Below are 23,960 nucleotides of genomic sequence, written 5' to 3'. Positions count from 1 at the left end.
TTGGCAGAGATTTTGCAATTATTGAACAGTTATCAATAAAATTAGTACCAAAATATTCTAAATATGATATTAATCTTATCTTTTCCATTTTTCCACCACAAAAAACTTTTTTTCTTTAGTTGTCCCCGGTTACTTTTTTTGTTTAATTTTCTATGTCAGCTGTTCAGCGGTGCCACTTGTCTGTATTTTGTTGTATATTGTATGGAAACATTTTCTACATTTGAGGTGGCACCCAGTTAAAGTCGGTTCAATTTAAAACATAGTTTAATTTTGACTATAGTTGGGAAATACATAATATAAAGTTGTTTTTAAAAAGAACCGACTTTAGTGTTTGACTATGATTATGGGCCCATAAGTCCAAACAAGTTTATATATATTTTTTTTGCCAATTTGTTTTTCTAAAAACCTAACATAGTTGTTGATATTTGAAATGAAATTCATAAAATATCAAAAATATCAACCACTCACTTTTAGAAAAAATTAAATATTAATTTCAAAATGGTTGAAATTTGAACCGAAGGCCTTGTGAAGGATAAAAGAAGTAATCAAAATGGTTTTAATCGCTATTATTTTAATAAATAAATCTTCTTTTCTTCTTATTTCTAGGCGTTTTAATATTTTTTCAAAAATCCGGTTAACCGGTTATTATAAAAAACCCGAAACCGAAACCGGTTTATATTAAATTACAATTTTTCGAAGAAACTGAAAACCGGTTTCTAAAAAAATGTCGAAGAATCGATCACCGTAATACATACTCAAGTTCACTGTAATACTAAGACTTCAACCAAGGATATTAAAAAAAAACCTTCCCCTGTAAAATTTGGTTTTTGGCTCTTACGTCATTTTTCTGTTATGACTCGATATGCAGAAAATATATTTTTTTTAATAAAAAAAATTTAGTCTTAACCGACATAATTTTATTAATATCATAAAATGCGTAACGGGGAAAAGACGTAAGCGACAAAAAAAAAATCGGATATATTGTATATATGAAATTGAAACAAACTGCATCCTATATCTCTTATTACTTATTAACGGAGTTTTAAAGAAATACCATGGCCTACTCCAGAGATATTTAAAAAAATGCTCTCCTATTAAATTAGTTTTTGTCGGTTACGTCTTTTGTGCGAAAACGGCTCGATATAAGCAAATCACTATTTTATTACAATTTCAATCATTTTGTTTTAGTGAGATATATTCGGATGTGGGTGTTATGACCAATTACAGAACGACCGTTCTGGAATAAGGTCACGTGATTTATTTCTATATGAGTCTTATTTTTGTTAAATTTTATTCGGATTTTATAATTTTTACGACATTTATGCTCGTTAAAGTGACGTTCGGAAGTGGGCCTTTAATGGGAGCTTTGAGTGATTATGGATCGCCACGAAATTAGGTGACTTATTTCTATATGAAACTTATTTCTGTTGAATTTTATATGGATAACAACATTTTTAAGATATTCGTGATTAAAATAAAAGGCGAATTGAGTAATACAAATGTTGTAACATTGGAGAAAGCGTCTAGCAGTTTGAGTTTTTTTCTACTTCGGAATTTGGCTTTGAAGTGCAATATGCTGGGAACTTGTGTGTGTTCTCTAATGGAATTTATACATAATTTTTAGTATTCAATAATATTCCGGTTGACTTTGCTTCTTATCGAATAACTCGGAATCAGTTGCAAATTATAAATCAATTTTTATACCCTTCACCTTCATGAGAAGGGTATATATAAGTTTGTCATTCCGTTTGTAATTTTCACAATATAATTTTCCGACCCTATAAAGTATATATATTTTGGATCGTTATAGATAGCGGAATCGTTTAAGCCATGTCCGTTTTTCTGTCTGTCCGTCTGTTGAAATCAATTTTCTGAAGATCCTAGATATCTTCGGAATCCAAATCTTCAATAATTCTGGCAAACATGCTTTCGAGAAGTTTCCTATTTAAAATCAGCAAAATCGGTCCACAAATGGCTTAGATATGAGGAAAAAACCAGCATAACTTTTTTTTACGTATTTTTGACCTATATCTGGACTACTAAGTCATTAATATAGACAATATGGATATCTAATGATAGATATTTCAAAGACCTTTGTAAAGACGTATATAAGACCATAGTAAGTTGGACCTACAATTACTCAAAATCGGAAAAAAATGTTAACCCGAATTTTCAATTCAATTCAAAAAAACATTTTTCCAAAAAATTAAAAAAACAACTTTGGAAAAAAAATTAATTTTGTTTACCTAAAAATATTTCAAATTTGTATTTTGAAGTATAATTTGGTGAAGGGTATATAAGATTCGGCACAGCCGAATATAGCTCTCTTATTTGTTTTATATTAAGTACTATTGTCATGTGTTGTAGGCTTATTTATTAAATATGTACATGCGATCCTGTTTTCATAAATAATTCTTTTATTATATTATTCATTCTACTAATTCTTTCAGCTTGTTATGTCGCTGGTCCTTTGGCTTCCATAATCGGTCGTAAATGGGTATTACTTTCCAGTTCGATATTCCTTGTAGCCTCATATATAGTGCTGATGATTGCTCCTGAAGTCTGGGTTATAGTGTTTGCACGTGCACTACAAGGTTTCTCTGCTGGTTTTGTTATGGCGGTGCAGCCAATATATGTGAGTGAAATTTCCACCGATGACTTAAGAGGAGCCACGGGTTCCCTAATGCAGTTGGGGTTGGTTTGTAAGTATTTGAAAAAACTTATTTATTGTATACATATGTCTAGAAGACTAAAGAGTACTATTTTCTTTTTGTTTTATTAGCGGGTGTCCTTTATGTGTATGCTATTGGTCCTTTTGTATCCTATCAAGCATTACAATGGTTTTGCCTAGCATTGCCTATTGTTTTCGTTGCTTGTTTTGTGTTTATGCCAGAAAGTCCCTACTACTATGTGGGCAAGGGTCGCCAGGAGGAAGCTAGCAAAGCTTTACAATTTCTACGGGGACAATCAGCTGAGGCAGTTAAAGAAACTTTAGCATCCATAGAAAATTTCATACAAGAAACATCGCAACAAAAAGGCAGCGTAATGGATATCATTAAAATAGCCGGCAATCGTAAGGCTTTTATTATATCGGCTTTATTATTGGTATTTCAACAACTCTCGGGAAATACCGCCGTTCTTTTCAATACTCAATCCATTTTTGAAACAGCCAATACAGGTGTAGATGCTGCTATAGGTGCCATTATTGTGGGCATAGTACAAGTGGCAGCATCTGCACTAACTCCTCTCATTGCCGATCGCTTGGGCCGCAAGATTATATTGCTGACCTGTAGTGGAATTATGAGCATTTCTTTATTTGCTTTAGGTGCCTATTTTTATATCGAACTTGCCGGCGAAGATACTTCAAATATTATGTGGTTACCTTTAACATCTCTCCTAATTTACATTATTGTATATAGTGTTAGTTTTGGTCCTTTGCCTTGGGTTCTTTTGGGTGAATTGTTTCCAGCCAATGTCAGGTCTATAGCATCCGCTATAGCCAGTTCTCTTTGTTTATTCACAGGGTTTCTTATTTCTTATTTCTATCCCTTGCTAAACACCCTGGGTACTTATTATATATTCTGGTTATTTGCCACATCTTGCCTTATAGCGTTCTTTTTCATAATGTTTGTTGTATTCGAAACTAAAGGTTTGAGTATGCAACAAATTCAAGATAAACTTAATAAAAAGGAACTCGATTAGTTAGCTACAGAAAACAGTAAAATTTTTAGTTTAATAATAAAACTAAATAATTAGTATCATCTATGATATTATATGAATTATTTAACTTACTCAGAGAATCAAAGAATTTAAGAAGAGCAATATTAAAGTATGTATTTAAATATAACTGCCATTCATTATAGTATGTACTTAAACGAAAATACTCGTATAGATGATATGATTTAAACCTATAAAACCACTGAATTACAGTAGTAATCTATGTCCACATAGAATATTTAACTGTAGAAGTATTCTGATACAAAGCTCTGCCGTCCATAAAAGACCTTGATTTTTTAAACACTGTTATTAAACTTGAAAGTATTAACACATTTTGTTTTTTGTAAAATATTAATAAAGCATTCTAAAAAAAAATGATTAAATGAATTTTTAATTGAATTAGGAAATCCCACGATTTAAGTCGTCTAGGCATACATAATTTAGATTTAATTAAGTTGACATCTACTCGATTACTGTAAGTGCAAGTAAGTCGCACAATTAAAAATGGTAAGTACTGAAACTGAACCAAAGTACTTCCCCCCAATTACCACCAACCACAGTGCCAAAAATTCAAGCACTTGAACATTTTGTTGGAATTTAATTTGACTTGACTTGAATGCAAATGTAATTACGTCTTAAACTTGAAAAATATTTGAACAGTTAAATATTTTTCAAACAAAAAACACACATATCTAGCTTGAATTTATGTTTCCTTTTTAATGGATAATGAATTCCACCAAAACACCAAAGTTGAAAGCAAGTGTAATTCAAGCCTTGAATTAGAGTCAAACAATTAAATTACAGTTGTATTACACTTTATTTCAATAGTATTATCCAGTAAAAAGGAAACATAAATTCAAGCTACTATATGTTTTTTGTTTAAAAAATATTTAATTTTTCAAATATTTTTTTTACTTTGGTACTTATTGGTATTTCTGTAGTCCCATATATGGGGCATTTCATGTCAAGTGAACCAACTTTTGAAATCGATGTCTTCCGATCGGGATGAAATTTGCACCAAGATTAGTAATTGGATAGTAATTTAGACACAATTTTTTAACAAGATCGGCCGAGAACTCTCTGAGTTAGAGGAGGTCAAAATTTGACATTTTGGCCAAGCAGATGTTTTTTCTTATTCATGTAACTTATTACCTATTGTTCTTAGCAAAATGTGGCCCAAATAGTTTAGATAGCTCTTTCTTCGAAATAACTTTTTTGACTTTTTTTCAAAATGGGTCCTTTTTTATTTTTTTTTCTTAAAATAAAGCTTAGGTATTTTCCTTGAAGACCTATTTGATGGTATGCGAGTTCGGTATTTATCAAAATAAATGTTTTGTAACTCAAAACATACAAGTTTTGACTTGTAAAATTTGTCAAATTTTGTAAAATTTTGATTTGATATTGATATTTTTCCGATACGGTTAGTGTGTTTTTCAAAAGTGGTCCTTATGGGAAATTGTCTTTTTTCTAGAACATTTCAACCCACATATTATAAAAATACGAAAAAATCAATTTTTAAAAAAAATTCGAAAAAGTACCTTTTGTTCTGCGGCTTCTCATATTATGAGAGCTATAGCCAATTAAGAGCCGATCTTCATAGAATGACGAATTTTATGTGTGTTTAAGTGATTTTCGGAAGTGAAATTTATATGGGGGCTATGGTCAAATATTGTCGACTGCAATTCTGTAGGCATTTATAGACCATATCACCCGAAATAATTGGCAGGAATATTATGACAAAAATTAACTAAAAATGTCGAATCAGTAAACAATGTAGGCACATACAAATGTTGGAAACTTCCATATAACCTTCAAATTTGCTCTAGTTTTCAAATTGTATATTTACACAGAGAAAACAGATTCGTGATAGCAACCGAATTTGTTGCCAATCGAATGATTCGATTGTACACTCATAATTTTTCGGTTCTATCAACCGAATGTCAGTTGATAAAGAAGAATTTCGGTTGAAGCAACCAAACTTTTGTTACCGCTTCCAAAATTTCGTAGCCACAAACTTAAAATTCGATCACTAAGGTAGAATCATTCGATTGGCAACAAATTCGGTTGCTATCACGAATCTGTTTTCTCTGTGTACATTTGTGCTCGTGTATTTTATTATTTGCATTGAGGAGGCATTCAAAATACATGTTTTATTCGTGCATGTGGCGCACAGTTGCTCAGAATAGTTTTTCATTGGCGAAAACTCTGTAGCTTTTGAACCGAATGAGATATTTTAGTATATTTTTTATGTACAGATAGTAAAATAGAAACAAAAATTAAGCTATACACAGAGAATACAGATTCGTGATAGCAACCGAATTTGTTGCCAATCGAATGATTCTATCTTAGTGACCGAATTTTACAATTGCGGCTACAATATTTTGTAAGGGGTAACTAAAGTTTGGTTGCTTCAACTGAAATTCTTCTTTATCAACTGACATTCAGTTGTTAGAACTAAAAAATTCTATATGTGCCACCGAATCATTCGATTGGCGACAAATTCGGTTGCTATCACGAATCTGTTTTCTCTGTGTACTTATTAAAAAGGGCTAAAATACTTAGAAATAGGCTAAAATATTATACTTGTAAGGATACGCGTATATTAAACTCAAAAATCTATTCCTTGGGAAACTCTAATATATATGTATATTTAAAGGGTGTATTTTAAGCCAAATAGAATTTGAAATTGTAAAAATAATACAAAAACCTACTATAATATGAGTGCTTTAACAATAATTGTATTTTGTTAGTAACTTATGCACAATTAATTAATGGCAATATATCATTAAAAAATTATTTGTTAAAATTTTTCATGCAAACATTTCTGTTTAATCGTTATGTTTTCACCGGTTGAATTAATTCGCGCCACAAAACTAATTAAACTCTATATGAATATTGAACTTGACACAGGCCTTAGTGCAGGACATTAGTTTGTTTGTATGTATGTGTTTTGTTAATACTAAATTTGCAACTAATACATGTCACAGGACATGTATGGATACCCCCTGTCCTTAAGATGAATTCATAAATACAATATCCCATTAGCCTTAAATACATCCGTTTAATTTTTTTAAGGGTATATCATGCCACTGTACTTATAGATATCTGCTACAACTTTGTCAAATGACCACCTCAGCCTTTCGGGTGCGATTTCAGGTCGGGGGAGTCCGTGCTTTTTTTTGTCCGACACTGTATTTTTATAATCGAGATGCAATATAAAACAGAATTATTGTAAGGGCCAGCAACGCGGACCGGGTTCAGCTAGTAATTTATAAAAACTGATTAATTCATTTACTAAAAATTAGTTACTCAATTTAAAACCCAAGTTAATGAACGACATAAAAAAGTTCTTAATAAGTTTATATTGTATTTGAATTCATGTCCAACTAGCTCAAATTTTTTAAAGCATAGCTCCAAAACGGAAACTAAAGTCAATTGTTTTGTAGATTGTTCGGGAGTTAATCTGATCAGAATATTTCTGTTGAAAATTTAATGATGGACTTTGTTTCCGAATGTTTTTTAACATTACCAATACTTGAATTGTTAACTATAACGTAATTTTTTGACAATAAAATATTAAAAAACCGACATCAAAACTTTATTCATTACTTTTTTAAAAAAAATTAAATTATTCGATTAATTTTAAACGTTTACGAAATAAAGTTGCCTTAATTTCGTAAAATATAAAATTAATTTGAAAGAAAACTTTTTTTTTTTGGTAAAAACTAGGTAACTCTATTTTTCGAGAAAAAAAACTAGATAACTGAAATCGATTTTTGGTTTTAATGTCCAAAAAAATTATCACTTTTTTTGCAAAAATAACACCGAGGCCCCAAATCTTTGATGGCCCATAAAAAAATGTGCATGACTTTGGGCAAAACTGTTAGACACGAGTCTTTTTTTTTTTGTCTTTTATCACGTAGTGGTGTCCGTATATGGTTATATTTTCATGACTTAAAAAATTACACACAGTGTTATTTAAAATTATGTTTTGTTTAATGCGCATATATAATAACATACATAAATTAATATTCAATAATTATGTGGTCGTAGGATTAAAAAATATGACACTTTAAAACTCAGTCCTTCAAAAACATTGCACTTTTTCATATTTTAATGTTGGTAAGTCAGAACCATTGACTTGTTGTTGATATTTAGAAAATTTATACAAATTTTTTAGTATGAAAAAGTGCAATATTTTTGAAGGACGTAGATTTAAAGTGGAATATATATAATTGAGATATTGAATTGATTTTTTTTTTGTAATACCAAAAACTTATAATATTCCTAATATTTACAGTCGTATTAAAATTTTAGTTTTAGAAACTCAATAAATATGTAATAAAATCATTGTTTATCAACAAAACTCAATGAAATTTTCCAAATTTTTTTTAAATTTGCCATTCTAAATAACAAAGTGCAAAAACACTTGTCAAAAGATTAAAAGGGATCCCGCAATTCCTAAAAATTGTAGCCAAAATCACAAAAATGCTATTTTTTACAATTTTGCCCATATAGTCCACATCTCCTTTATGGCTGGGAAAATACGTTGGGGATAAATAGGAAACACATCAAGGTTTCCAAAGCTGCCTTCCGTTTTCTTATCCAAGCTTTGGGATTTTAGAACATGTGTGTAGGGGCGACATATTCGAAAAATAGGACATGTTTTTATACCAAAAATACAAACTTTGAACCTATATAAAAACCAAACTACAACGAATATTGAATATCGATTTTAAATTTTGAATGGCCACGGAAAACATATGTATGTATATTAGGGTGGCCCTTAATTAACGAAAGTTGGATTTTGGACATTCTCACCCCCAGTTTGGCGAACTTTAGTAAAAAAATCATCCTGAAAAAATTTTAGTTAAATCAATTGGGGTTAAGACGTGTCGCAAGCCCTCTGAAGTTTTGAAAAAAAGCATTTTTTTCAGTTTTTGTAAAAAATTTGACATTAAAAAAATACTTTTCCAATTTAATCTAAAAGAATATAAATGTGTACGCAATTGTCGTTCTAATGAGATATAAAAAACAGAAATTGGTCAAAAAAGTTAAAGTTGTTAAAAAATCGCCAGTCCATTAACGTGTCGTTAACGTGTCTCAAGCAACTAGAACAAGAAAGGTAGGAACAAAATTAACATATTTTGATAATTATTTAAATAAAAGCTCATTTTTACTTAAAATATGTCCATATTTCCTTGTATATGAGTTTTTGTCTTCGTAGGATACCGTTAACTTATTCTTAGGTATGAACAAAAAAATAAAAATTTTTTAACGGCAGTTTCAAAACTCCATTTCCAAATTTTTAAAAATTTTGTTAAACAAATTTCAGAATTTTTTAATCATCTCATTGGGATTTATTAAGAATATAATAGGGAATAAAAATTTGAAAAAATTATGAAAATATCTCTTAAAATTTTTCCGTACCTGCGATTTAAATTTTGAAATTTTGGAGAAAAACCAATTATTTGGCAATTTTTAGGCGAATGAGCTCTATTTCCTTACTTTTATGGATTTTAAGCAAAACTTATTCTGAATATTATAGTCCAGATAATTCTAAATATACTCTGTAACTCTTACTAAAATCGGAAAACGTTAAGCCTTAAATCGTGAAGGTCAAAGGTCAAATTTTTTAATATTTGAAATTTTTCTTGGAAAGATTTCGAAATCAAAAAATTCTGAAATTTGTTTAACAAAATTTTTAAAAATTTGAAAATGCCGTTAAAAAATTTTTATATTTTTGTTCATACCTAAGAATAGGTTAACGGTATTCTACGAAGACAAAAACTCATATACAAGTAAATATGGACATATTTTAAGTAAAAATGAGCTTCTATTTTAATAATTATCAAAATATGTTAATTTTGTTCCTACATTTCTTGTTCTAGTTGCCTGAGACACGTTAATAACCTGGCGAATTTTTAATAACTTAAACATTTTTTAACCAATTTTTGACTTTTATATCTTATTAGAACGACAATTACGTACACATTTCGTTTCTTTTAAATTAAATTGGAAAAGTAATTTTTAATGGCAAAATTTTTCCAAAAACTGAAAAAAATCCTTTTTTCCCCTTGTAAATGCATCTCAAAACTTCAGAGGGCTTGCGGCACGTCTTATCCCCAACCGATTTACCTAAAATTTTTTCAGGATGATTTTGTTACTATTGTTCACCAAATTGGAGGGTGAGAATGGCCAAAATCCAACTTTCGTTTATTAAGGGCCACCCTAATGTATATACCAAATATTATCGAATTCAGAAGAGTAAGGGTCCAATAATTCATTGTTTTGATCTAAATTTTTCGTCCTAATAATTTACCTGACGTTTACAAATTTCCAAAAACTCAATACATCTGGCACTCCTGGCAAGAACGTATTATAATACCATGTTCTTTCTCCCGACGGCATTATTCGCCATTCACGCTCTCATTCGTCGTTCAACCCCCAATTACGAACTGAATTACATGATTCGCCATACAAAATTTCATGTTCGAATTACCTTGTTCGCATGTAATTCAGTTTGAATTACCTTACGAATTACGAACAAATCAGTACCATCCCTATTTTTATCGAGTGTTTTGTCAATGTCAGCTGTACTGGTCCCACTTTTTCTTTTTTCTAATAATGGAAAGAATAATTAAATTATTTATTTTATTAATTGCTATTACAATTTTATATTTTTTCTTTCCATTTTTCTCCATTGCCAAAACACACATTTAAAATTCGCACCGAAAAATCAAAAGAAAACAAGTAAACAGAAATAAAACAAGAAGAAGAAATAAAATTGTATTTATTATTATTACATACTTAAAAATTTAAATTTTGTCATAAGTATAAATAATAAAATTATCATAATTATAAATTATTTTATTTATTTTTGATTTAATAAATAATATATAAAACATCACTTAATTAAATTTCATAACAAGTGATTTTTCTCAAACTTCAAACATTTTCTAAATTAACGGCTCCTTCACAATGAAATCCACAATCCAATTTTACTATCAAAAAACAGGTCATATTATTTGATAACCAACTAAATGTTTTGATAAAACAGTGTTTTATTCAAAAATGCTACAACAGTGCTACCACAAAGAACCGCGTTATCTATGTACAAGATAAAACAGTGTGCAAAGTTAAAGATGCCATATATTTGTGTGTTTGGAACAGCTGTCACTACACGAATGTATGCTATTGCGCCATCTAGATGTGAATGCGAGAAAACTGGTTTGTGTTGACAACTGTCAGTTGACATTTTGTGCAATACACTTCAGTTCGTAAACAGCAGCCGTAGTGTTTAATACGTTAGATTTTATTTCGATACGCCGAACGGGGTGTTACGCGAGTGCTGTTCTTTATTATTATTTTCATTTCCACTATTAAATTGCGTGTAGAAAATCTATATTGTTAGTGTTTTTTATTACTAAAAATGTATTATAATTAATATAAAAATCAACGAAAATTTAAATAAAAAAATATTTTAGTTAACGAAACAAGCAAAGAAAATTATACAAAAAAAATGAAACGAAGTGGTGCGTGTTAACGTAAAAATTATGTGTATGAAAACCAACTACAACAACGAGAAATAAGAAAAAAATAAGAGTCATTGAGAAAAATATATATAAATAAGAATTTAAAGAGTAGATAAAGTGGAATTAATTCAATATTTATGTTTTATAAAATTTGGATATAAAATTATAGAAAGTGAGAGAGCAAGTGCGTTTAAAAATTTTATTGAATATAAAAAATAATAGACAAAATCTATTAATAAAATATTAAATTAATAAATATTGTTGTTGTTTTTTATTATTATTATTATACTTTATCTTATGTTTTTTGACCAAAACAAACACGATAATAACAGTAACAACAACTCAAATACAAAGTACAAGTATTTGCGAAAACAACAAAAAATCAACACTGAATGAGATAAATATAAACAAAACAAAAAGTAAAGAAAAATAAAAAAAAAATAAAAATTTATTCATATTGTAACACACCACACCCTTTAATAAATTTCTTAAAGCAAACGAAAAGAAAATAAAACGTAAAGCAAAAGAAGCTTAAAAACCAGATTTGTTTGGGGAGAATTGAAAGTTTTGAAATGTGTCCTTGACTGTTTGTGCAAATAAAACAATAACAACGAGATATGAAAACATAGAAATAATAAAGGAAACAAAACAACTGTCAGCCAGCCAGCAACCATAATCAAAATAACAACAACAATAATAATAATAAACATAACAACAAAACAAATAAATGTCATCAAAAGTCTTTGTTGTTATTTCTACGGCTCGTTCGTAAATACTTCATTCACTACTGCATTTTGGTGATATTGTATTGTTTTTGTATTTACAATTGAATCTGACAGGAAGTGATGTCATTTTAAAAAACCCATCTTCGAAGCTCTCTTCTTTCACAATCTCACCATTGCAACACAACTTTGACAACTTGTCAAATGTTTGCAAATACTTTAATTTACAATTAAACAAAAGAATTTAAAAAAAAAAACATAAAATCACGTTATTCAACTACAGCTGTTAAAGTTTTTGAAAAAAATCACTTAAAATTGTAAAATTAAACCTAGAAAAAGAGTGTTTTACTTATTTAACATTTTGATATTTTTGCAAAAATGCCTTTAATAAGGCATCCTCGAAAAGTTGTGCCTCCTTGTAGAAGAGCAACATCGTCATCATCATCATTTTATGGTTGTTTAATCTATTTAATCGTACTTACCATATGTCTGCCCATCTTTATCGATAACAATCCTGGTGTTCGAGCTGCAGTTGTTGTTGGCTCACCAGCAGCAATAAAAATCTCAACGAGTAATGTCAAAACGGATACAGCACAGTCAAAAGGTGAGTTTCATTCATTCAAAACGAATTCTAAATTGTTTCTTATTCCTTTTATGTACAATAGCTTACAAAAATTCTTTGACTACCAGCCAACATAGGCTCTTGGGAATTTAGAAAACAAATATATTTTTTATCAATGTGTTCACATATAAGATTTACAGTGCTTAAGAGATTTCATATATACTTAGTAATATATTGCAAAGGAAAATATTCTTATTGGAATCACAAACTCCAGGAATTACTGTTTAAAGTGGGAAAACAAGTATACATTTATTAGGTTTTTTTTTTTCAATTGCATTAAGATTTTAGAGGCATAAAGTAGGGAGGTTCTTAAGGTGGACTTTTTTTTTAAATTTCGACGTCCCTAAGGTCTTAATTGTTCTCCTAATTCTGGAAATTAAATGCTGAAAATTAAGATTTATACCGTAGGGTGTTCGGTGTTCCTAAGGTTCACAATGACGATGTATTGAACCAATTAAAAAATCAATGGTCTCCTTAGAAATATTTTGCAATTCTCTTATAATCGAATCTGATAAAGATTCTGTCGAGGTATAATTTTGAGTACTACAATTTCCCATTGTTTTTAACCTCTCGTGTACAACCCTAGAGATGAGTTTGGGATCATTATCGTGATAAAATCATCAAACAACAGCCTATAGATACTTTACATCATTTCAAATGGATCTGTATTCGATTCCAGTCATATTATGATATGAATTGGTCTCATACCTTGCCCTAAAAAAATCCCCCACACCAAAATATTGCCACCGCCAAATTTTACACTCTTATTTATGTACTTGAGGTATAGACTCTTTCCCTACGGCCCTCTTACAAATGTTCTCCATCTCTTCCTCCTTAATCGTATTGTATTCTTCAACAAGAAGGAAATAAGTTTCCTTCCAATGAATCGATAGATTTAGTAAACTTGCGTATTTTACTGACCTTGAATGATGAGCTCCAAAGAACTCTTTGAAGTATCATTTACATGAAATTGGTGAAATTTTCCTAAAATTAATTGAATGCATCCTTTGAGTTCTAAGGCTAATAAGCTTCTGATTCCTCAATATTTACACCATCCATTAATATAGCAACATGTTATGTCGCACCTTTTTTGTAATAAAACATAAACATATTGCTACAGGTTCTCAGAAGATTTTGATTTTCCTCATTTTCCAATTCTCCGCTTGGCTTGGCTTAAAATTGAGTGAATACAAACAATAAATGTTGCAATTATCTGCAAAAGAATACGAGGAGGACCTATTGGTGCAGGACGAAACTGCACCAATTCAATTTTTCCTATTACATACGTTTTGAAAGTAAGGCCACTAGGCTTTTTAGTTGCGCAAGTCTCTTGCCCAACAACAAAACAGCATGCTAAATTTTCTTCTCCTTAACTCGACATTACCTCTGGCATCTACAAACACAAGAGACTTGCGCAACTAAATTGCCTAGAGTGAAAGGGGTCTATTATCGGTCAAGTGGGCTTTACAATTGTTTATTTATTGTATTTATAAATTGTTAAATTGAACACAAATTCTACGCTTCGGATAAAAGTTTGCATAATTGGAACGGAAATATTGGAGCTTAAGAGGAATATAATTTCTTGTTGGACGTTATGGAAATATGAATTCGATTTTGCTTAGTAGGTATTCAGAATTAATTGCACCATTCATAAAATTAATGAGATGTTCATATATATTCTCCCACTTTTTAGAATAGAGAGTTTAATAATTGCTAATCGACTTTCATATGATGGTAGATTAATGTTAGAATTCCATGGAAGTTTGCGGAGCCAAAATAAAGGAAATTAATTTTGGACAGACATGAACTATTGCATTGTTACATAAGGATTATCAAATTCTATTCTCTAGCGTTTGATGAAACCTAATACCCCTTTGGCCTTATTAATAGTTTGCGACATGTGAGAATTAAAACTTAATTTATCCAGATTAAGAAATGCATCGAGATCAATAAATGCATCAACTTTATCAAGTTGATACTCATAAATCGAATATTTACAGAGTACTGGACTTCGGCTGTATAATGTTAATTAAGTTGATGATCATTTAAGATCTTGTACTTTTATCGGTTACTATCTTTGATAGTTTCCAGAGTCTGAGGCTTGTTGACTTAGACTGGTCTGTTAAAACATTTCAAAGATAGAAGTCGTGAGAAATCGAACCATCTTACTGGCCACTGCTAATGAGCAAAATGAAACATTAGAAGTTGTAAAATAAAATTGTTTGGGTGCATCTTCTAAAATGGCAACCACAATACACGAAATGCTGAAAATATCTTAACTGCATTATTTATATAGAAATCGAGATACGTACTTTCTTCATTAAACTAATAATTCTTTACATGAAATCCTAAAATTTGATTTAGAATGCTTTAAATTTGTTTCTTCTTACATATTACTACATATCCTGTCAGTCTTTTAAAAATCTATTTTTTATTAAAGTCTGCCTTTCACATTAATCCAATTCTAACTAAACAAAAATGGTAAATTTTCTTTTCTGCCTTCTCCGAAAAAATAATAAACCAAACAAACTCTTGCCAAATATTTGACAATCTAAATGAAAAAGGAAAACAGTAAAAGCTTTTTCAATAAGATATCAAATATTTATAAGGAAATAACAATTTGCAATTGTCTCTGAATTAAACATTTTACTGTTTCTTTTTTAAATAAATACAAAATAAGGAAGAACAAATGCTGTTGGGTTTTTATTCCATTTAAGCCTTTAAAAATTACCAACACTTTAGAAGGATAATAAAATGAAAGTATCTATCTGTATTCTAAATAAATAGAAGCACTGTTGTGTATTAGGGTGGTGTCAGATGTATTAGAACGAATTTAGTTATGTTTGAACTCGCTTGGAAGTTTTTTTTTAATATGAAATGTTCAATTATGTTCCTTTGAAAGAATTATGAGTAAAATCGATAACGTTTGTAAAACAACCCTTTTGTCTCTTGGTCCATCTCAGCAAAAACTTAGGCTAGAACAATCTAAACTCTTTATTTCAGTTGGTATCATTGAAAACTTATTTGACTTCATTAAAATAGGACCAACCTATTGTGTAAAATTCGAGAAACATTTGTCTCTCACTCCACATCTCTTAAACCAAATAAACTTTAGAGCAGCGGTCGGCTGAGAGAGAGCATTTCACATTTGTGAATGTATTTTGCAAGACCATACGATATTATTAGGATTGAACTTAGGCCAACAAACCACTATTTATAATTTTTGATACGCATTTGCTGGAAAAGGATTTTATGGGTTGTTTTGTAACAGGCTGCCGAACACTGCTTTAAATGCTTTCAAATATCTAAAGTCCTGCTAAGTCTCTTGTTTGCAACAAAATAAATTTGTTTTTGTTTCTATTTAGTTGATTTAAAATAAAAATGTTATTTTGTTACATGAAGTTGAATGTCAGCAAAAAGAATTTAAAAAAACCATTTTACTGTGGGCTGTATTTTGGGTAGAAAGCCACTCACTCATTTTTCATTACAGCTGCTATAAAATGAAATATATTTTTAAAATAAATTAACAGACTTTAGTAAATAAATATTTCCTTAATCTAGTTTTATAATTCTGTTATTTACAGATTTTTTTTGTTTAGTTTTCTTTACTATTATTTATTTCTGTGTTTTGAAGGCACGACTTTTCAAGAACTGGTTTCATTTGTTTGCAAAATAAAACTTTATGACAAACATTTTGTTGTTAATTTAATGTTCAAGGTTAATTTAATTTATGCTAGAGTTTATTTCTTTGTTGTTTAAATAGAATTCTTTGTAGAATTTATAAATTTCTTAAAGAATAAACCCCATATTCAGAATCAATTTTTAAATTTGTCGTCAAAGGTTTATAAAACAAAATTTTCTTTCAAAATTTAAAGTTGTAATATAAATAAGACTTTATTTAAATTTAACAAAATAATGTTTAATATTCTTGCAATAATTTCAACTCAAAGAGAACAAAAACACAGACCCGCGACACGAACATTTGTCGACTTTTTACACAAACGCAACACGAACAAAACTCACAACAATGCGAGAGAGAGAAAATAAACAATACATTCTCATTTAACGCATTTCTCGTTTTGGTTAACTCTGCCCAGCTGGCCAAGTAGGGATGCCAGATTCAGATTCGCAAAAAGCTGGACATTGGGTTTTAAAAAGCTGGACAAATCAAAAAAAACTGGACACTAAAAATATTACCGAAAAAATGTAAATTTTGGTTTTCTGTAAATATTTTTTTAAAATATATTTATATTCATTGTACACGGTGCTTCAGTAAAAAAAAACTTGGAAAACGTGGATATAGCGTGGGTCTAGGTCTTGTTGAGTACATACAAATTGTGTAAACAAATTTCAGAAACACCCTCAAATTCAGAAGTTATTCTAAAAACCCGTGATGTTCGTCAACTTAACGACCAGTAACTCTGTCAGTTTTTGTCGGATTTTAATTTTTTAACGGGTTTAGAAAGAAAACATAAAATGACGTGCATTTTTTGATACATTTGTAATTTATAAATTTTATGAAAGGTTAGTTCTTGCTTTTCCGTAACTGTTTAAAATTTTTAAATCGGTCCTGAAATGTGTGAGTTGTTTCAAAATAACTCAAAATTTTGAGGATGTTTCAAAATCTTTCAAAACGATATTTGTATGTCCTCACCTAGGCTTATAATCCCACTTGGTCGCTTTTCAAGTTTAAGATTTTTTTTTAATGGGTAATAAAATCTGCTTATTTTTTTTTATATTTAAGGTAGTATTTAAATAAAAATTAAATCAGTCGATTTAAAAAACCTTAAAAAATAAAAGTTGAGAAAAAGCCAATTTTTTTCCTTTTTCTGAAATTTGGGAGCTTCGAAAATTATTTTTTTGATATGTCGTAGCGGAAATTTTTTTCTTCATGACAAAAGAAAAATCGATGGCACAATATCGATTGCTAAATCGACCCACCCTAATATACATATTTACAATCATATCGAGTCAAAAAAGACGTAAGCGCCAAAAACCAAATTTTAAAGGGGAAGGTTTTTTTTAAATATCCTTGGTTGAAGTCTAAGTATTACCGTGAAATTGAGTATGTATGCACAGTTACTTCTTAACTATATATTGCATTTATTTTATTTCATACATTTCCAAGATAACGAGTATTTATGCCGTTTACGTCTTTTTCGCTGGCAGTTACACCCTTCCAATTTTATTAAAAACACAACTTAATGTTTAAATGTTTTATATTGTTCAAATTATATTCATTTACACAAATTCAAATTAACGTTTTTAACCTTAAAAGACCAATATTATTTAATTTGTTAAAACTAATAAAGACTTAAAACAATAAATTGTACTTACGTCTAAATTGTTTGTGCTGTAAGATCATAACGGTACATTATACAGCGATGGTATTTTATGAGATGATGCGAATGATCGAGAACTATCGATATATATCAAAAAACGAAAATTGATAATAATTGGCGGTTATGGCTCGATATGTATGTATGTAAATAAAGAAAGAATTAAAAGTAATAAATTAAAATTAAATACTAAAAACACTGCCATTTTATTTCATTTTTGAGCTTAGGAAATTGGCCAATTCCAAACTTATAGAGATCTTTAAACTATTTTGAAAATCTATACAAGATTCCTCTAAATTTGTTCGTATTAATTTTTTAGCTCTAATCATGTCCAATGACAATCGGTTTTTTTCTTTTGTATAGAGATTGTTTAAAATAGAAATAACTCTTTCACATAAACATACAACATTTCTAAAATTCTCGAATTTATTCCTTTCACCTTTGGTAAACAAAAAAGAACCATATCAAATCTTTTGATATTTATTTATAGCTTCACGAAGGCAGCAATAATCGATATATAGTTTATCGTTATCTATTTCTTCAGATATTTCAAACTTTTGTAAATCTTCCCAAGAAAATAGGACATTTTATAAATTTAAATATGCTATTTTTTAAAAAAAGAGGAGTCATTACTATAGCTTACCGCTGTTTTAAAAAGTCTTATAATTCCGTCTTAAAAGTTTTATGTTCATTACGCGAAATTTTTATTTCAAAATGGTGTTAACTTTGGTGCCAAAAAATGTGTTATGTATTCTACATTTAAGGCTAATCATAATCGTGCAACTCTAAAACTGTACAAGTCATTCTCAAGAGCTGTAAATTCCTGCATTATGTTTTCCATAAAATATAAATATGCTTCTAATAATCCTTCATGTTTACATTCTTCTTCTTCATTGACATCATAATCAGAAATTCCATATGACACGTTAATTTATTACTGTGTACTATAGTACTATAATTATAATTAGTTTAAGTAAATTTTCATTTATGGATATTATTGTCGAAAATTTCTATTTAGCTGGACAAATTCAATTTTAGCTTGAAACTGGACATCCATCAAAAATGCTGGACAATCCAGCCAAGTCCAGCCCAGCTGGCAACCCTATGGCCAAGTCTTCAAGATATCCTCAATGATGGGTGCACGACAATGTATATTTGTCTACGATATATGAGGGACAGCCAGGACAAATTGTCAACGACTTTTTAGAACAAATGTCGCGAAAATCATGGATGACTAAGAGTAAAATTGTCGCTCAGATTGTTGTTTAAGACATGTCTTACATAAATTGTCAAAGAGAATAACCTCTTTATGCCGGTCACTGATTTAAACCAGTATTTTTTAGACTCTAGCAAAATGAAATGGTTTCTCCGGTTTGCTACAGCCTTTTCCAACATTAATTTCAGTAGAGTATATTTCCTCTAACTAAATTTCCGAATTCTATTTATCAGCACTTACTTAGAATGCATTCATGATTGTGCGTAGCTAAAAAATGCATTTCATTCTGCCAAAGCTTAAAATAAAATGATGCTTCTCTAAAAAAAAAATATATTAAAAAAAGCTGTGAAGACTTTTTGAATACAATTCTTTTAATAATTACAACCAAGACAAATATATTTTAAAATTCATTTATTATTTTGAAATAAAATTTCACTCATTATTATTTTTGCAAATAAAACTCTACGTGAATTTTAATAAACAAAGAAATTTGTTTAAAAATCTTGTTTTTTGAGAAAAAAAAGAACTTTCATTTTTTAATTCAAATAAAAAAATCAATGATACCAGGTCATTGAATTTTAGGGGGCTACCGTTAAATGTTTATTTTTTTTAGTTTTCAAAAAAAAAAAAAACTAAAAATACTTTTAAACTAATTTTAATAGTTTGTTTAAAAGATTATTTTTTACTTTTACTCTGTGTGAATTATGCGTGTCTGTTTAGTAAAAGTAAATAAATAAAATGGTTTAATTTATTTGTATTAAATGTCCGAAAAAAATAAAATACCACCATCATGTTTTGCAATTTAATGTTGTGTTCAATGTGTATTTTTCTTGGTTTTTTCCGCCTTATAATTTCTTTTCTTTCTTGTGGTTTTGTGGGTCAGGCACGTTTTTTTTTCATTCTTCACAATCAATTTATTGGTTTGGTGGGTAAATAGTGCTCCAATTATTCAATTGAAGAATGTTGAGATTTTTTGTAAAAATGTCAAAAAAACAAGAGTAAAATTTAAATGAAAGTGTTTTTTTTATTTTGATATAAAAACCCAATTTAAAAATCTTTAATTAAGATTCAAATTAGTTCTAAAATATGTATGTGCGTTCTGCTTTTTTTAGTTCAATCTTTTAGATGAATTTTAATAACAATATAAACAAATTTAATTTAATATTAAGATAGTCTACATAACGTCAAACTGCAGGGAAATTTCGAAAAAAGTGGAAATAATCTATAATTTCTAAGCGGATAGATTTGACTATAGAAGTGCTACAGTCGAGGTCTAAATTTCAATCATAAACCGGAGGGCATTGACACAAGGCCCCAAAGTGGATACCCCGGGTATATGCAAAATTTAAAACGATCCAAATATTAAGTTTTTGATCCAACATATTGTACTATACTGTAAGTTTTTGATCCAACATAAGTTTTTGATCCAACATATTGTACTATACTGTACCGGCCATAACTGAACAATTTCTGCCGTTTTAGATTTTTCATGATTTTTTTAAAACAAAAAAATTTGCTATTTTCACGTAAAAAATATATTTTTTGCTTCAATTTGTTATTATAACTCCGAAACTACTCAGCCGATTAAAACGTAATGTATATGTGAAAATTTGTACATAGCATGGGGAAAATGTTTTCAATATTCAATCAATCGAAACAAGAACATTAACTTCTCAATTTTATGAATATCAAACAAAAAAGTAAAATTTTGTGAAAATGAGCGAATTCACTTAATTGTAAATAAATTCGAAAATAATTAATCGATTTTTATGATCGATATCTCATTTAGTTGCTATTATATGTGGGTTTAGTGATAAAGTAATAAACCTGAACAATTCTGCTGTTTTCGATTTTTCATGAGTTTTTTAAAACAAAAAAAATTTCTATTTTCACGTAAAAAATATATTTTTTGCTTCAATTTGTTATTATAACTCCGAAACTACTGAGCCGATTAAAACGCAATATATAAACAGATTAAAGGTTATGTAAATTGTAACTTTTTTAAGTTTACTTCAATAATATCGAACTAACCCTTTTTGTGTTATCATAAATTATGTGGAGAAATATCTACAAAAAAGAAATATCTTTAAAAAAAAAAAATTTAAAAAAATCTATCCATAAATTAAAAAAATTTACCATTTTTATACTTAGGTAACCATGATGCATCAAATCTATATAGTGGTTAGTGATGCCTTTTTTGCTGGTGACTTGTATTATTCAGTTTTTTATGGTGTCTTGCGATATTCCTTCCTTTTATGAAATAAATCGCGAAAATTGCCGATCCTTATTTCGGAAATTCCTCGATTTATTTTCATATTAATAATTTCCCACAAGTTCTCAATAGAATTCAGATCGGGAGATTAAGCAGGCCAATGAAGAAGTAGGATCTTGTTGCTCGGTAGCTAAGTCTTACAAACCCTGAAGTTGTGCATAGGATCGTTATCCTGTTGGAAGCTCCCTATAAGCTGCATCTCTTCACTGACATAACGAAACATTATAGTTTCAATATAGCACGTCTTTCAATAATCCCATCAGTTTTATGAATTAGCCCAATTCCATGAACAGAAAAGCAACCCCAGACCATTACATTGCCTTATCCATGTTTAATTGTTCCTTTTCAATACTTAGAATTCAGTCTTTCTGCTTTTGGTCTGCGTACGCGCCTTATTTATTCCAGAGGAACTTTTTAAGTTGTACTTGGATTCGTCAGAGAACAGTACTGTCTTTAATTTTTGAAGACTCCAGTCGATGTGGTCTTTGGCAAACTTGAGTCTAGCTTTCTTGTTCTTAGCTGACAGAAATGTTTTTTTTGCATAATACTCCGAATAATCCGGCTTCTACTGCTATTCTACGGCTTGTTCTTTTTCTAACGCATAATCATGAACTTGTTCCTTCATGACTAGTTGATACTGTAGGATCTTTTTGTAATGCTCTTTTGATAAAGGAATCATACTATCGTGTTTTTTTTTCGTGGACGTCCTCCATAATGCACCGGTAATGTGAGACCAGTCTTCAAAAACTTTGAAATAAGCATGAAAATAACTAATCTGTTAATTGAATATTTTTTACTCAATACATTTTAAATTCACTGGAGTACATGTTCCTGGTGTTCACTGGATTACAAATTCATTGATTTTTTGCCCTATTTTGGCAATTATTGTAGAAATAAAAATTTCGTTAATGCGAGCACTAGTGACCTACAGATTAAATCTATTTTTAATTTAAATTTCAAATTTAACCACTACCGATATTCTATAACCATGGTAGGCGTTCATATTGTTCAGGTTACAATGATTTTCGTCAGACAACCCGAATATGAACAAAAGAGCGTAATAGAGCGTAAAAATACACACAATTCATTCAGTTTCTTGATGTTGTTGTGGATATTTTATTTTTTACTCAGAAGAGCACACAAATTAAATTCCACTTTTTACCTAACAATGTTCTACAAAGTCCTCTTCTTCAGCTTATCCACTTTTTTTAAATCATCTTACTGTTAAAATACCATTATCGTTATTATTGGTAGTTAGAAACTTTATCAGTCTGGGGTTTAGGGGTTAAATTATCCCCCGATACTCTGGTCTACTTTACAGCAACTAAACTTGGAAATATAATATAATTTGTAATTGTATTGCAGCATAAAATAAATGTACAAATACAATTTTATTTATAAAATTAATATGAAATTTAGAATTGTCTTAAGAATTTCATAAAAATTCATCGTTTTTTAAGTCCATTTATATTCAGACGAGTTCAATTAACAATCTTCAATTTAAACTTTGTTCATAAAATAAAATAAATTAGTTTAATTAAATTTTCAGAAAAAGAAACATTAATCATTAGTAGTAACTACATTAGCCCTTTCCCCTCCCCCTGTTCATACAATAATCACTATCTCTTCATATGCTGCTTAAATTGTGTACTTACTCCCACACCCGCCACAAATCGTAAATACTTAAGAATAAAAAGTTTTTCTCTAGAAATTCTTATGAATTTCCTGTTAAATTAAAAACAAAAACTAAAGAAAACGAAAGAGATAGAGTCAGAAACCCAGGCATAACCCTAAGGAATTAAGGGATATAACCACATGGGGTTAAGTACGAAAGTATTAGTCAGCACTTGGCAAAATATAGTATAACAGAGAGACAGACAAACCGAAAGAACGACCGACAAACACCACAAAAACAAAAGAAAACAATCGAATAGAATAAAAACAAACATTACCAAATGCACAAACAAATTAAACATACACACATTCATTCATACATATGTACGTTCGCCGTAATCACGTGTACAAGCGTGCGTGTGCTGCAGTAAATGAGTGAGTGCATTAAGTAAACAACTCCCCCAATTGAAGAGAAAAGAACAAAAGGTAAAAGAGTACCATGGCAATAATCATTACCATACGAAAACTATTTACTGCTGCTCTGGAATGGAAAATGAAAAATATATTCGGCATCAAATAGTACTTTTCCAATTTCTATTGATCTCTTTGGTTTGATTTAGAGAAAATTTTAATAGAGATGAGTTGTATTTGTTGCTAATAAAGTTTATGACCATTCCGACAGAGTTGTATGTAAAAGTAAATCAAAAAAAATGTGTACATAATTGAAGAGACCAGGCGCCATTACGCCTTAAAGTTGTCTAGAGTCTAGACTAGTGTTAATAACTTGATGATGACGAATACATTTCTAATGTTATCTTCTTGTGCATTCGCAGTTTCTTCAAAAAAACAAAAAGAGTTATAAAAGAAGTTTTCCACTAAAACCAGAATTTATGGTAAATTGTAGACAATCAGAGTAGTATGAT

The 23,960-nt window shown here is 29.4% G+C and overlaps 2 protein-coding genes across 2 annotated transcripts in view; both read left to right on the top strand.

Moving 5' to 3' along the window:
• The first annotated feature begins 2,476 nt into the window (after positions 1-2,476).
• On the top strand, positions 2,477-3,986 carry LOC135963345 (facilitated trehalose transporter Tret1-like). The gene is made up of 2 exons (XM_065515156.1): positions 2,477-2,702; positions 2,783-3,986. Exons 1-2 carry the CDS (start codon positions 2,546-2,548, stop codon positions 3,700-3,702), a joined length of 1,077 nt encoding a protein of 358 aa, XP_065371228.1. The 5' UTR covers positions 2,477-2,545; the 3' UTR covers positions 3,703-3,986.
• Positions 3,987-10,961: 6,975 nt separating this feature from the next.
• The window catches only part of Meltrin (meltrin), a 169,979-nt gene continuing 156,980 nt past the window's right edge, over positions 10,962-23,960 (top strand). The window contains exon 1 of the mRNA XM_065515149.1: positions 10,962-12,578. Coding sequence (XP_065371221.1) covers positions 12,353-12,578 — 226 coding nt within the window. The 5' untranslated portion in view covers positions 10,962-12,352. The remainder of the gene's footprint in view (positions 12,579-23,960) is intronic.

This window comes from Calliphora vicina, chromosome 1 (assembly GCF_958450345.1).
Source record: "Calliphora vicina chromosome 1, idCalVici1.1, whole genome shotgun sequence".
NCBI lineage: Eukaryota > Metazoa > Arthropoda > Insecta > Diptera > Calliphoridae > Calliphora > Calliphora vicina.
The sequence above is the reverse complement of the archived record's forward strand: the minus strand, read 5'-3'. Positions and strand labels throughout refer to the sequence as shown.

What these genes read in the sequence shown, in the direction of transcription:
- LOC135963345 (XM_065515156.1), top strand. Translation starts at nt 2,546, where the DNA reads ATGATTGCTCCTGAAGTCTGGGTTATAGTGTTTGCACGTGCACTACAA. An exon ending in AATGCAGTTGGGGTTGGTTT is followed by an intron (nt 2,703 to 2,782) that starts GTAAGTATTTGA and finishes TTGTTTTATTAG; the next exon opens with CGGGTGTCCTTTATGTGTAT.